The following is a 16,743-nucleotide window of genomic DNA, read 5'->3' on the forward strand; positions in this document are numbered from 1 at the left end:
CTAAGTCCTAAAGACATACATGGTGTTAGGAGACAATGCGAACCCATTTTGGAAAATTGAGGGCACAGAACAAAAGAAAGTGATGTGTAGAGGGTCAACTAATTATGAAACAGCCTTAAATGTCTTTTTAATCATCCCAACCTAATAATGAGAAAAATATGCCAGACCAGTTGAAGTATAGAATTGCATAATGAGTGTTCATGTGCAGAAATAATCTGCTATCTCTGCGATGAAATAATGCCTTACTGGATTCGAGACAGCACATAATTGAAGAGGAGCATAGCAAGGATTAAAACTGAAGCAATTAACATGGTTTATTACTGTTTTATTACTCTCCTCATTGTGACAGGAACTTTCAAGCTTCATTCCTAATGAGCCTCTGCCCATTTTTATGGCACATGCTATGTCAGTTAAACCTTACTTGTGTGATAACTCTTCTTTATGGAGATTCTTTATGAAGGATACCATATTCTCTGGGATTTTTTTTACCCAGATATTCACAATAAGGGTATTATTAATTATAAATAATGATTGGTTTTATATATTTTTTCAATTTCAAATTATAATGCAAATTTTACTCAGATTATCAAGTTTGAATATTTAATAATGTAAGCATAACATTTTTCACCTCTCATTCCTTGTAGGATGAAATTTTAGATGTTTAGACCACAGTGTCAAAAAATCAGTTTAATCATATTCTTAATTTGGTATTAAATTATTCAAAATTAGCAACTTGTTGGATCATTTAAATTATCATGTGAAGACAGGTAGTGGAAGGTAAATTGAGAGGAAGAGTCGGAAAAGTGAAAAATTTTGTTATATCTAAAACCAATGCTATTTGATGATTTCATTAATTAGAAAGAAGATTATGCCATTTCTATCAATTGTATGCATGATTACCACCTCTGAATATCACTATGGATGGTATCAGGGATGTGCGAAGCTGGAAATTTTCCAATGAATGAAATCATGAATCATATATCAAATAACTCTTGGCTTAAAAATACTTGAGGAATCCAATCAGACAATTTTTTCCATTCATACATTCTTAAATAGGTATTAATTGGCTAAGCATTACATTATGATATTTAGGGAAGGACGTATTTATTCATGGAGCTTTTATGAAATATTTATGGAGCGGATAAAAGTGTTATTATAGAGCGCTATATTATAATCAGTGCACCCTATTTTTGAGAAATAAAATTTAATTTAATGCTTTATATTGAGTGAATGCATTTTGCTAATGATTAATGGGGTTATGAATCTATTGTAAAACAATAAATCCTTTTGAAATGTAACTCCAATGTTATGAGTATAATATAGCCTTACTGAAACAATGCATGTCAACTCAATATTTCTTGAAAATACCTGACACTAAATTATTTAATAACCTGTCACATCCACAGACTTTAAGTTACCCTCATAACCCATAATTTACCTCAGCCTACCTTGGAACATCATAATTTATACTTCACAATAGAATATATATTCAATTGTTTTTTAATTAAAATTAATCAAAATTCATTATGGTAGATTAAAATGCAGCAATTTCAGAGTGTAAAAAGCATTCACTTTGACCATTATTCAAACCCAGATTCCTTTATGTCTGGTGGAGTGCTTTAGCCAGTTAAGCTGCTGAGGTGCCCTATTACACTCCAAAGTATTGGGGGCTATGAAGGAACAAGATATTACGACAAGATACTATGCATACAATGCCACAGGTAGTCATAGATGTGGGCATTGCACCACAGTCCATGAGGTTAAAACCAAACTCAAAACACTATGATATTTTACCTTCGACAATTTAATTTTGAAGGGCAAGAGAATGCCTCATTAGATAATTGGTTAGAGCACTCAACCAGACACCAAGAGATCAGGGTTTGAATTCTGGCCAAGGAAAATACACCCACTACTAACATATGCATATGCCACAGAGAGCCACGGAGTACATAACGAAGAGCTGAAAATTTATCGAAATTTCAAATTGACTTACTTGGTGACAGGTCTGACGATACAAGCTCTGACACAAAGTCGCTCAAGGATGAATATGAGGAACTTGTACTTTCAGCACCATCTGAATCTGATCCACTTTCATCTGGTAAAAAAATTTAAAAATCAGAGAAAGTTTTGAGTTGATCAAAAACTTCCATTCATATATGATATAAATCTGTAGGCATGGAACAAAATGAACTAAAAATTCTCTGAGTAAATATTTGAACCAATTCTACCCAAAATTATATGCTGGAAAAAAATGTGTACATATGTGAAAATATTTTTAACACAATATTGTTACTTTAAAATAGTAATGAAACCACTCAAGAAATCAATATGTAAATGAAAAACTTTGAGACAGGGTTAATTTAAATCTGAGGAATTAATAAATAACTCGCAATAAATTATAAATGATTGATGTCGTAACCAAGTAAAACCTTTTCATTTTAGTTTTAACGTAAAATACTTCTGAATGTCTTTAAATAACCCATGTAAAAATGTTAGAGAGCCTCAAATTGATTCCGAATTGGCAAAGCTTGTTGACTTACCAGTTGGTTGACTCTCTGCATGTCTAGCAGCCTTAAGGGCACCAGAAAGAGAGCTACCATCATCCCAGACAGGAAAGCAAATTGGCTCTAAAGTGTGAGAATACCATTTAGGCTTATCCCCAATTTGCACAGGGTCAAAAACCCCTGTCTGCACTCGTAAGAAGGCCACATTGGTAGGAGTCAAAGACCATTCAGCAAGGAATTCCACTGCCTGGAGAAAAAAACAAACAAAGAAAGAGTCAAATTGAAAGACTAAATTTCATAATTACCAACATTAAAAAGTCATGAATTCAAAATATTTTTAGCACAGTCATTTATGAGTAACTAAGAGTTAATGAAATGGCAATAGGAACAGCAACACAATGAAAAGCATGTAAAATGAAAATTGTCATAAAAAAAATTACTCAACATTATAAAAATCGGCATAAAGCCAAACTTGGGAAAATTTTGATGCATGATGATGGGAAAAGGATGCAAAAATAATCAGAAAACATGGCTAGGACAAAGTCTTTTTAATAAGGCCCACACTCAACTCAAATGAGAGTAGATAAGTCTTCGTGAATATATTTTTTATCAGTTTAAATTGTTTTCAACTAAGTAGCATATCATGTCAGTAATCAATTTCAAACCTTCAACGTGCATTACTATAAAATCTCTTAGTTTAGTGGCACATGCAAACCTATCTTCTGATGCATGAAAAATTTCATTTAAGAGGACAAGCATTGAAATACAATTTACCTGAGTACGAGCAAATCTGTTGAGAAAATGGGAAGTACGAGGACGTGATCGAAGAAAACTGTTGATTTGAAATGCCACCACTGGGCGGGGGTAAAGCCTTAGGGTACGGGTGTGCTCTGTGAAGTTGGCCAAGATATTCTGCGAGTTGAAGAATCTGACCTGAAAAGAATAAAATTTGATGTTTTCTCCATTAAAAAATTGCTTCATTTATACTTTTTTTAAATGAATTTGTGAAAAAGAAAAAAAACAAACTAATTGCACAACTAGCTTGTGAATTGGTATATACAGGCACAACAATGTAATCAACCTGATAAACATTGTAATATATATTTTCATGAGTTAAAAAAATTTTGCCAAAGCATGCATTTTATTCGTCATAAGAATATCCTGAACTTTGAATATTATGCGGATCCTTCATGCGCATGCAATTCCACTTTTAAAATATTCCATGACTATTAAGAGTGCATTTGCATGTGGTGTTCTAATGAAATCTATGTCGCTTGTAGCTTAGCATTGGAATGGTACAATTGTCAGCAAATTACTAATATCTATTATTCCATTGAAACGAGATTAAATATTATAAATGGAAATTACTCATAGTTCCACATCTCTGTGAAGGCAACTGAAAACTCAAAAGTGGGCAAGTAGTGAAATCACGCACCATTGCAATTCTGGTGGCCACATCCACAGAGTCCACATCGTTGCCATAGATGAAAGGGTTGAAGACAGCTGCCCCCGCGCCCTGTTGCTGCTGCTGCTGACTCCCTTGGCTCCCCCCTGCGCCACCCATACCCCCAATCATGCCAACGATGCTGACCCTGCGCTGCTGTTGCTGCTGCTGTTGTTGTTGCTGCATTTGTTGCATCTGCATCATTTGTTGTTGCTGCTGGTAGTGCATCTGCTGCTGTTGCATCCTCTGCATTTGCTGCTGCTGCTGTGACTGCACTGACTGTTGCTGTGGTGACTGCACCATCTGTGTCTGCATGTGGGGTGCCGCATGTTGCTGTGACGGAGGCGACTGCCTCTGTGATTGGGTCATCTCACCCACTTCCTTCCTGAGGTTCCTCCCATTGTCACCCTGCCCCTGACCCATTGGATCTTTTAAGGGCGTGGGAGCCATTGACATCCCTGCCAGGCCCTGGTTGAAACAAATCACCATACTTTAGAGTCCACACAATTGTGCTCTCAGATCCTTTTTTTTTTTTTGTTGCTTCACTGCTTACTGGTTTTCACCTTGTTTATTTTTTGTTTAGGAAATGTTGAAAGCAGTCATGTGAGGAATGAACTTTATGAAAGATATTGCATTCAAGGCATAAAAATTATGCTTTTGGTCGAACAAACATTCAAATTTAGAGATGATTCGACATTCAGTTAGCACTATACTTTTTAGTTTCTAGACTGTAGCAAGTTGTACTTTAATTTAATGAAATAAATCAAAGTAAAAATAAACAAGCCATAGAAATAAGTTGACTTGACTAGGATTTCAACTTGTCTTAGATGATGATAGACCAGCTGGGAGGAATTTCTAAAATTATAAAATGCCATCAATTTTGATACTTTCAATAAAAATTTTAAAATCACATAAGTCTTACAAAATTCTACATTGCCTGTAGCAAACAGTAGGCTTATGGTAAATATGATAAAAATGTTTTTTTTATCATCTTCCTCATAACAATAGTAAGTTTTCCTGGATTAAGACATGTAATGTAAGACAATATAAGGCATTTAGTTAAGATGGAATGACTAATGTCACATAATGATGGAATATGTGAATTTCAGGACAATTGAAGGTTGCAGTTAACTTTTGATCAGTCATGATTGCATTTGATTTATTAAGTTTCAATGACTATTAGGGATGGAGAAATTGCAGTTTGATTTTCTGCATAAGTTTTGAACAGTGATGTAAATTGTATAAGTGGACCAGTGAAGTAAATTTCCACCAGTGAACATCATTGATGTCATGAAAAAACTAAACAAATGTAGAATTTGTTATTTATGATTGAATAATTTACTATGGATTTTGGATGTACTTAATTAATATGGTTAGCATATTCTTAATTTGCAAGTCTGTGTTAATGTGTGCTTTGTGATTTTAAAAATGAACCCTATGTAATAAGATACTTTTTTAAAGCACACAAGAGAGATTATAGTGGATTGCAGTATAAAATTCAAAACTATAAGTTACTTGAGTTTAATTTCTTCTTCTACCTTGTAGCCACAGTACAAAGTGGATTTTGACTGCCCTAAGTGATCTATGCATCAGATGCCATAGCTAAAAAATTGTTCTTAACGATTTATGGAGGAAAAAAATCATTTTCCCAACTGAAATACCAGATATACTCATGATTATCTTCACTGATAAGCTTTCATTCATTTGTAAAACTCAGCAATTATCTTGCTTTGGAAACTAATTTTATCAAAAAAATAAAGAAATCCATTCAAAGTTGAATAATAGTCTACAGGTATATCCAGTCCTGTATATCCAGTCAAATCACTGCTGTTTTTGAAGTATTAGCTGAGAAAATTTTGACAAGGTAATGCTTTATTGTCAAAACCAGTAATAATTTAACATAAAAATCGTGAATTCATCTTTATAAACAGGCTAAATACAGAAGTATTGGAGAATCAATATTACATTAAATACTAAATTTCAAAAAACACTCTTAGGTGCAATAGGATTAATCATTCACATGCCAACACTAACGTATCTTTATAGGAACTTGTTTTCTGAGGAGTCTAATGTCAGAACATACATGAGAAAACATTTGATAAAAATTATGTGTTGTAATGCTAGTTAAGGTGCAGGAAAATAGAAGTACAAATTGTTCTGATTGTGCAAGTACAAAATTGGATTAAGCAATAGAAACTCTGTGGTAGCATTCTCATTCAAATAAATGGATAGTGCTGTACAAATGTGTTTCCTTTGGAGCCCGTTTAGTCCTGCCATAAGTAGCTCTTGGAGCCCAAAAAATGTGAACACCATCAATAGGGGTCATTCTAAACAAGAAATGTAAATTTAAAGCATTAAGAAACTATATTCATCCCAAAACTGATTTACTCACACACTGGGATACATAGAAAAATGTTTGGGAATTTTCACATAGCCCTGGGGTTCGAGTTTTGTCCAGTAGTTGGTTGTTGGATCGGATGGTTGATTGGAATTGGCATTTCTGAAAAAGTCGCAAAAGCTAAAACCCAGGAAACACATTTAGTTCTAACCAAAAAAATGATGAAACTAGTGGGAAATTCTGGGTAGAGCATGTGGAATTAAACTGATCCATAGTTGTAAAACTATAAAATAGTTCATCCAACTGAGACTGAAATTTCTTGTTCAGATCATCATTTATCCTAACCCAAGTGAAAATATGAAGATGGAAATCAAATATTATCATTTTTCATGATTTGTTAATTCTTTAAACCACAGCCACTATAGACACAGATTATCATTCCCTCCTTAAACACCCATAGTGAAAAGAGGTCATATAAGCCTTAACACTAATATTTTTGGGCTTTTAACTAGTATCACATACTTTTCAGACGAACTTTATTTAGGACAAAATGTTCTGCACCGTCATCATGTTAAATATACAGAAATGGGAACTTGTAAAGTATTTACCAAGAGTGGGGTGACATTTTATTGGAAGATTGAAGGAGGGTGAAAGAATGCCAGCAAATGAGAAAATAAAATGCAAAGAAATGATGAAACTCTACGTGGTAGTATAAATACATGTCTATTGCTACTGCAATAATTTAATTTGTAAAGCTTCTGATTTTTTCATTACCATAGTAAAGGTCTCTATTTTAATTTTTTTAGTATGCCACCTTTATTATAGTGCTGAAAATCAGAACCTGTACAAATTTAATCATTATAGTATTAATAGACATTTGTGAGTGGGGTAATGTTTATGTTTCCAACATTCTAGTCTTCAAAATGACTATAATTTTCTTTGTTAGAAATGCAAGCTTAACAGGTTAATTGCATCTTTTTTTCAATGCAAATTTATAAAATACTATATCACTTAAAAGATGTTAAGGTGCCAATAGCGAAGTAGGAGTAAGGCATCAATGACAATGAATGATGATAGCAGTAATAGTAAAGCATTTTTATTGGGGGGAGATTTAGAAAAGGTGGTCCAGAAAACAAAGAAAGTCCAGAAAAACAGAATGTTCTATCCTAAACACAAAAGCAAATAAGTACCAAAGTTATTTTCTGCTTAGGTGACGGTCTGACGTGATGGGTAATAATGATTCAAAATGTGTGTATTCTGGTAAGAATCAAGCATGTAATATTAATACAATGTGGGGTTAAACTATGAAAAAGTACTAAGCTAAGGAATCAGAAAAGACAAGTAGTATTAAATATTTCATTTGTAACTGCAGCATGAAAGCATCATAGTCTTTATTTAACGTAGACATTTTTAATGGACTCAGAATCTTCACAGGGAGTAACTTGCATGTGAAAGATAACTTTCTCAACAAAAAGTTGAAAAATTATCTATGTTTTACATAAGGTGATGCGAACAATCATCCTAATGAACAGTATCAAAGTAACAATAACAGTAACAGAAGAGTTATGTAAAATCAAGAATCCACTGTCTTGGTTACACTGCTCATTCAATAAGGTACAAAATCTCTATTTTGTGATGCGAGTGAATTAATTTGACATTTGAGCCATGGGCTTAGGCTTAGTTTGAAAATAAAAACAACAGTACACTGATGCTCCTAATTTTATGATACCTCCAATTTTATAAAACTGAAGTTCAACAGCTGTTAGAGATCTGAAGGTATACTTCATAACACTTGTACACCCTTGGACAGTAAAATTGCGCTAATTGAGAAGAAAATAGCAATAAATGTATCATTTAAATTAATTTACAGCATTACAGAATTCACATACCATCCGAAACTTATACTAATTTAGTTCAAATGTTCTAAACAATTTCAAGATAACTCTACAATATACCAATACATATGTGTATCTACATTATTGCATTACAGATTAATCATTCTAAAATGCAAAAATTATGTACAGCATAAGCATTACCTTGATAACATGTGCATTATGTTACTGTGCTTTAACTGAAATACAAAAGTCTTTTATTACAAAGTTATTCTGCTTTAATCATGGTGCCACTACTGCAAAAGTAACTGGATTATCACCCATCCCTATGAAAACTCTTATAATGCAGTGGAACCTCAAAAATATATACTTCAGAAATACATAACTTTGTTGAAAGGAATGCTCAGGTAGAGGTGCAGCCTTAAAAGACAGGAATATTGGTTTATTGTACAATAACAACAATCCGTCATCATACTGTTAGAGGTGTATGCTGAGAGTGAACACTGAAATAAATTTACTTTGTGTCTTATGTAGCACATCAAAAAACTAATTGAGGGATAGATAAATACAGAAATTGCATTTGGGAAACAAAATCGTAATTTTCTGCTGTTATTTGCCATTTTCAGCCAGTTAATATATACGTATGGTTGCTCATTTGAAAGCAGGCATTTGTAAATCATAATAAAAACAAATATTTACCATCAATCACTCATATCCTGGACAGCAGTTATATCAATTCTGGCTACTAAAATGATATCACATCACTGTAAGTGTAATATATACATACTTAATGAGCCAATGTGAGGTGATTTAAAGGCATTTCTTCCAAAACCCCAAGAGAGATACGGATAAAATTTAAACATTACATACTAGTTTTAATAGCATGGAGAAAAGTTATCCTGTTAAAAAATACTGGCTGTCACACTGTGAAATGGGCACTATTTGATTAAACATGGACAATGCTATTTAGAAGACAAAAATTGAACCCCTCATTAGTAAAACCTTTTACCAATTTAAATCCCAAAATGTAATAAACATGAATATGGAGGATTTAGCTTCATATATTACAGGGTCAGGAAAAATTTATGATTTATAAGATGAAGAAAGGTCATGTATACATCTGTCCTTTAAGCAGCACACATAGGTTTATTAAAAAGTTGATTTTTTCATATTAATTGAGTTCAATTCTTCATTTATCATATTTTTGAGGTTCTTTCTGCAGAATTTAATTCATGCATTGTGCAGCGAAAAAAAGAAATATTTTGAGAGGAAGAAAATTATATTTACTCTGTCGCCACCCTCATCCATCAGTTGCATAGCCTTAAAAGTGAAGAAGACAGGTGAAAGAATAGTGAGATAGAGATAGAGAGAGATAGAAAAAGAGCTTAATGATTTTTGAGGAATATTTAGCCAAAGAAATGGAAAAGACTAGCTGGTAGATGTGCCTACCAAAAGCTGCTTGGTCAAAGGAAAGTCAATGCCAAGCAGTGAGAGAAAAATTCTAAACCAGTGGTGATTTCAAATATTGGAGTGTTTTCTTAATAGAACTCAATAGTGCACTTGAGATTAGGTTAATCACTTATTGATATGCCAAATGCATAATAGTAGTGCATCATTAGAGATGAAGAGCATCTTTTTGAAAGCAAGAAAGTGTGACATGTTTAGAAAATTATTACAGAATTACTTCACTATGGGTTTCAATGAATGCAATGCTTTTGTACAGAAAAAACTATTTCACTTTTACTTCAATTTATCCACTCTGAGACACTGCACATTTTAAGATTCATTAAAAAAAATGATTGGTTCAATCTATCATCCTGCATTAAATATGAACAAATAATTTACAGTTCTTTGACACATTCATTACCTGTTTCAAATGATTTTTCAATATTGTTCCCTCTGGTTCTGGTAAAGGAGGCAGTTCTTCGCCATTTGAAGGCATAGTTATTTTATTAGAATCTAAGTCTACAAGCCAGACATCATCTGGTAGCCTGGAATAAATAAAAACAACACATTTGAATGGCCATACGTCACTTAAGCATGAGGAAACAATTGTCTGCTTCCTTAGTCTTGGAGAGTTTATTATATAATCAGTGGGACTCGGACCTTATTAAATGAAATAATGCTTTTTACTATTTCTCTCCAGTAAATTAGTCATTAAAAGATCTTGGTTTTGTTTTAATGAGCTTCCTTTCAAATTTGTGCATTCTTTACAGGCTGCATAAGAGAGGGAAATTTTCCTTTTGTTTATGACAATTGGTCAGGATGAGTGGGGATAATCAAATGAGGGCAGAAAATACACAGTTCTTATGAAGTATTCGATCCTTTCAAGGGAATGTGATTGTTGAGCAGTTGCCACAATATAAGGATAATTGTTTGTAGAGGTAGCAACATGCTCAACAAGGGATCTCATTTATCATCGTTAAATTCATAAGGAAGGCCATGGTTGAGCTACCTCTTGAAAACAAGGATCTACTTCATAGATAGTACTTTAATAATTGGAGTTGACTGTGTTTTTGAGATCATATAGAACATAACTAACCTAAAATTCTTCTTATATAATAAGAAGCTTGCAGGTATCCCAATCACATAAGGAGTTGGAGCCAAAAGAAGCTGAAAGGTGAAATAAAACAGATGAGAGAACTGAAGGAAACATAGAGTTGTTTTTAAATCTGCACATCATAAACAAATGGTCAATATAACCAACTACTAATGCTATTAATAATAAGAGTATTCATTAATTAACTGGTAGAATTATCACATTGTATACCATCAACTACAGCTGAACCTCACTTAACGAGCACCTCACATAGTGATTAATTTGTACAACAAGCAAAAATATTTTTACAGAAAATGACTTGCTTAACGAGCAACTCTTTGCATAAAGAGTAATGAGGAGAGGGGAAATCCAGGAATGATTGCATGCCTGTTGCTTCAGTTCATGTTTAGCAGTTGTACCGATAGCATTTGTGTTGCTAGTGTTCACACATAATCCCTAACGTGTGTGAAGAAATATTATTTGTGATTTTTTTGTGCAAAGTTTAATAATATTTGGTGCATAGTTTTAAAAATGTCCCCAAAGAAAATTCTGCAAGAAGACAGCCATAAGAGAATGAAAATATCAACAGAAATGGCAATTAAAATCATTTAAATGTAAGAACAAGGTGTGAGCATGGCTGCACTAGCATGCACATACAATTGGTCTACATCAGCAATTGGTCCTATCCTCAAGAACAAGGACAAAATTAAGATTAAGGAGGAGATAGATGATTCAAAGGGAGTGACAAGAATAGTTATGCAATGGTTTACGTATTCTAAATGATGTTGAAAGGCTGTTCCTCATATGGATAAATGAAAAGCAATTGCAATGCGACATTATTAATGAGAATATCATTTGTGATAAGGCCAAAGTTATTAATGCCAACCTCATTAAGAAGATGTCAGGATCATTAACATCCAAAGGAGTATAAAAGGGAGGTCATGTGTTCTAAGGGTTACCTGCCACGACAGATCTTTAATTGTGATGAGACGGGTCTCTTTTGGAATAAGATGCTGAAGTGAAACTACCAAATACATGTATGTACATGTAACAGCAGAGGAGAATGCTTTGTCCAACCACAAGCCAATGCAGGCCATCTCACTCTACTATTTTGTGCCAATGAAAGTTGCAATTTGAAAATTAAACCCCTGCTTGTTCAACATACAGACACTCTGTGGGCCTGCGAAAAGTGTTAAGTCCAAAAGAGTAGGCTAAATGTGGAGGTTATGGGAAACTATTGCATCACATTATGCATACAAAGCATCAACCTAACAAGGCAGTGGTTGCGTGTGCTATAAATTTGTTTAATGATAATGGTATACTAAAATTACTACACAATTTGGATTATTATGTAAAAAAGACACATTATATAGATTTAAATTTTAAACATTATAATTTAAATTTAAAATAAATACCATAGAATTATGATATAAGTATACATTCCATACTAACCTGCTCTGCACTATTCATGCAGGTTGGTAGAAGTGGTATTACAGGGAACATATACTCCAGGGGATAGATCATAGTTACAAATGCCATCACGGACATAGAAAGGGCATTGTAATCACGGGACTGAAGCACCATCTAGGACAAAAAACAAATTATTGCTTATTTTTATATAAAATGGCGAAACTAGAGGGTCGATTTTACAATAAAATTACAATTTACCAGTTTTCAAAAGCAAAGAGTTGCATATCTTCAATATCTGTCATCCGAAACTGGTGGAATTATGGAGGATCACAAATGATTATGCACTTCATCATTTGTATTATTTCACTTATATATGAATAGGCTACTCTATTCAAGTATGTATGCAATCCTAATAATTTTCCGAGACATTTTTACAAGAATAAAAAAAAAGATACTTTTATTTCAAGCACAAAGTTAAAAAATGCATACCATGCTTGTTGATGATGGTGAACCATTTTTCATCTAGGATCTTGATACTCTTAGCTGATAATTCAATTTCCCTGTTCACAACCTGGTCAAATAAATAGCTGTCTCTAAGGATCACTCATTCCATCTGCTCTTAATCTATGATGAATCAACAGGGGGTATCTGGCCTCGACTAGGTATGAGGAAACACACTCTTGTAGTACACTCTGTAGTTATTTGGTCAACAAGACAGAACTACTTTCAGCCCCATCTCATCAAAATTTTTACCATAACCATTAAGGCATCTATTTTCATCAATTTTCACACATAAGACACCAGGCCTGCCAGATATGATTGTAATTGAGATTAGAGTCCTATTCTATTATACCTTGGTGAAAGTTGAATTGATATAGTGAGACCAGGTAGTATCCTCCACAAAAATAAAAGGATTTGAAGAGAGGAGAGAAAAAAACCAAATTGTCTGGAAAAGAATCTGCAAACAGCAGCTGGTGGTCGATATGGCTTTTAACAGAGCACCTATTCAAAAGTGGGTCATTTAAAATGGAAACAACAAATCATTTAAAAAATCTGATGACTAAGTTCAAAATTGGAGGTGTGCCACTCAATTCCAGTGAAGGAGTTTTCAAAAACTCAGGCAAAACATTTGTATGACCTAAAGTATGATGCTGAAAATGAAGAGTGGTAGAATCCATGTCCCTACAGCCATTCTATCTCAAATAACTACTCTCCCATTTTACTTTTTCTCTTTTAATTTGCAGTATCTAGTTCACAGCAAAATTTGCAGCATCTTTGAAAAGGTTGAGATGAATTATTGTAATGATGATGAAACTGCATCAAGCATAGATTTAGGAACAAAACAATAATATGTACATAATTTAACCTTACCTTATTTTCAAGTAAAATAAGCGTCAGGACTTTGAGACATGTTTCAACTCCAAGTAACTCTAGGGGTAGATGAAGAGGGAAGTCAACGAGAGAGAAACGAGTGTGGTCAGGGAGAGCAAATGTCAGGGGCGGACAAAGGGTTTGTGATAAAATTTCCACCTGAAATATGACAAAAAAAATGTAGAAAATTATTCATATTATAAAAACTTATTGGTAGTTAGCAACATTGAGATAAAAGACCAAGTTTGGCATGCATAATGAAACATAAGATGATTATTTAATTAATTCATTTTAAAGACGCCACCTCAAGACAAATTAAGTTTTTCATGAGGAAAATTTCATTCACTAGCTTTCATTCTTTTCCAAGTATGACACAACTATTTATTTGATTCTTTATGGAAATAAGAGCCAGCATATGGAAAACTACTTAAAGAATGCACATTTCAAAACAATTTCTTCAATACCTCTCTCAGGTTTCTGAATTCACAGAAACTGTTCCTTACTCAATAAACACTGAATAAAATGCCATAGAACATTGCCTTTGCATTATGAATATACCCAAAACAAAAAAATAATGGTACCTGGCTTACATTTACAAATGATAACATTAATTATACACTAAAATGCAAAAAAATTGCCAAACATATTTTTAGAAAACATCAAAATTTAAACGAAAAAGTAAATATGGTTTGATACAAGTAATAATGATCATGGAAAATATTCAGCTCTTTTTACATATCGTCTGGCAATTGTGTATTCAGATGAATGACATTTATATATATATCCCCATCATAATTTTTAGATTGATCTGGTCTTCCATGAAGTGAATTATAGTGTGCACCTTAATTGTAGTCCCACATATATATTTTGCTGAAGGAGAGATTTGAAAATTATACAACAGCACTTCATTTTACTGTAAAAATTATTCTTAATGCATTGATTTAATGCTCATGTAGAGAAAAAATACCTGCAACAAATTTTTGAGAGTCTGGGAGATCAATGACTCCGATTCGTAGTAGTTTTAGGGGAGGAGACTGACAGCTAAGGTCATTTGCATTATTAGGGATGGATGGGAAAGGAGGAATGGTGGCAAGAAACCTGACATCAGCATCATCATCACCAGGATTCGAACCTGAGCCCTCTCGGTAGGAAGCCAGTACGTTATCCTCCGCACTTGGATTCATTGCCTTTTTGGGAGAGGAGAGGGTTATGGTAGATTGATCTATGGGCTGAGACTAATGGGATCTCATCTTGGACCACACGTGAACCTTGGAATTCCCTGAAGTTTAGTTCCACAGAATAGCTCTAAACATGAAACAGGTTTTAAAGGCAAAGATTTAAAATATTAAAAACTCATGTTAATGATCACTGTAAAGAAAAAACTGATGTATAAACTGTGAAACAAATGCCCTAAATGTATGCCAATGTTTTAAAATATCTACTGTTAACATGGTATTAGCTTGCAATATTTTAGGAACATAGTTAGTGATAAGGTCTATTTATTTATGAAAGCCTTCATTCCATATTAGAATGTTACCCAAACATGGAAAAAAAAGTGTGACATTATGTATTACGAGAAAATGGCCAAGGTGCCACCAATTATGGCATCATCTCTTTATTGAAATTAAATTTAAAACACTTCGCTTTTCCGCTAAAAAAACTTTTATTTACGACCTAGGTTTCGTTATGGTATAACATCATCAGGTATACCATAACGAAACCTAGGTCGTAAATAAAAGTTTTTTATGTGGAAAAGCGAAGTGTTTTAAATTTAATTTCAATATGAAGAATTTCCACCAAGTGACGCCAGAAACTGTTTCATTTATCATCTCTTTAATTTAAAAGGTCTTTCCAGCTCTTACTATATAAAAATAGAAGTGTAAAAATACCTCTACTCTGGTCTTCCCAGGCACAGGAACAGGAGCACTTAAAAGCCTCAAAATCCATGTCTCAATTTCTCGAACATCATGAAGAACAATAGATGGGGTACCCTCATGAGCTTTACCAGTTAGAACACTCCAAACAGTATCCCTGCAGGCACAAAAATGAACAGGGGGAAATGAAAGAAATCAATTTTTTTCCAATTGAAATTTTTTCTATGCAGCAAAAGTCATATGAAATATGAGTCATCTGTGTGAAATACATTCTGAAATCGATGAATATTCATCTCCTAAAACTTGGCATGAAGTTTTAGAGGTATTAAATTTTCAGTATATTTGGAATCTGTTTCCCTTCAACTGACATGAGAGGTTCTTATAAAAATTTACCTTAAGTTAAACTGTTTATGGATCTCTTTTTAACTAAAGATTTGATTTTCAAAAATAAATTATTCTGGTTTAAATGTTAAATGGGATTTGCAAATGTTGACAATCGAATGGTAGTTTAAATTTGGAAGTGGTAGATGTAAATCTAGGGACATGAGCAGAGCTGCCCAGGGATATTTATTTATTCCTTCTCTTATTTATTTAAATATATTCCAGCAGTTTGCATGAATAACTTTATGAAACGCAAAATATTTTCAAACTTCAATTTGGCATGAGGCTTCCTCTTATATTGATTTCAATTGGTTAACGGATTAATTTAAATAAAAGATTTTACTGAATACATTTGCATTTGATAAGGACAATAAACATTCATATTTTGCATTAAAAAGAAGAAGTCCAAGATTTTTACTGATACTCTCAATGCAAATATACTATCCTGTTTACTCATTAGCATGATCCATTCTACTAACCTGACAATCTGCCTTGATCCTCTGCCAGGTGTGATACTATCATTGCATGCATCAATTAGCTTCTTAAGGGTAAAGAGGCACTCACGGAAGATAGAGAAGAAAGGATGATGAGAAAGAAGGCAGAGTGAAGTTAATGAATGATTCCGCACTCTCTGAAAATAAAAACATTTTCCATAAATTAGTTCCTTCATGGTGCCATGAATTCAAGAAATTTTATTCAATTGAGTCATATACAAATGAAATTGAACTAAAATTTCATACTTAAAGTGGTATAAAAGACCTTTCTTTTAAGGTTACTTTGGAAGTTAAAACTTCAGAATAACATACAACCATAGAAATGGATGACTAGTCTAACTGTATTGAACTTGGCTTTGCCATAGTATCAGTCCATAGAAGAGTAGTGGAGTGGTTAGTGAACTGACCCTTGGCTACCAGAAGGGGAAAGGTCCAGGATATATATTTTAAGTTGAAGTACCCTGACTAATATTCCTTAAGCATTGAGAGCCCTAGGTGAAAAATTGGCGACCAGTTATTAGAATTACAGAGAAATGAAACCAAGTAAACTGGTTCA

The 16,743-nt window shown here is 33.3% G+C and overlaps 1 protein-coding gene across 11 annotated transcripts in view; it reads right to left on the reverse strand.

Moving 5' to 3' along the window:
* The window catches only part of Rab3-GEF (Rab3 GDP-GTP exchange factor), a 138,197-nt gene that overhangs the window by 58,563 nt on the left and 62,891 nt on the right, over nt 1–16,743 (reverse strand). For all 11 annotated transcript variants that reach the window (XM_071596586.1, XM_071596590.1, XM_071596587.1 and 8 more), the window contains exons 5-15: nt 16,173–16,324; nt 15,328–15,469; nt 13,439–13,597; nt 12,110–12,241; nt 10,661–10,731; nt 9,986–10,109; nt 9,406–9,438; nt 3,940–4,416; nt 3,279–3,437; nt 2,541–2,751; nt 1,994–2,095 (exon numbers count right to left, since the gene is read on the reverse strand). In XM_071596586.1, coding sequence (XP_071452687.1) covers nt 1,994–2,095; nt 2,541–2,751; nt 3,279–3,437; nt 3,940–4,416; nt 9,406–9,438; nt 9,986–10,109; nt 10,661–10,731; nt 12,110–12,241; nt 13,439–13,597; nt 15,328–15,469; nt 16,173–16,324 — 1,762 coding nt within the window. The remainder of the gene's footprint in view (nt 1–1,993; nt 2,096–2,540; nt 2,752–3,278; nt 3,438–3,939; nt 4,417–9,405; nt 9,439–9,985; nt 10,110–10,660; nt 10,732–12,109; nt 12,242–13,438; nt 13,598–15,327; nt 15,470–16,172; nt 16,325–16,743) is intronic.

This window comes from Hetaerina americana, unplaced genomic scaffold (genome assembly GCF_022747635.1).
Source record: "Hetaerina americana unplaced genomic scaffold, ioHetAmer1.1.p SCAF_8, whole genome shotgun sequence".
NCBI lineage: Eukaryota > Metazoa > Arthropoda > Insecta > Odonata > Calopterygidae > Hetaerina > Hetaerina americana.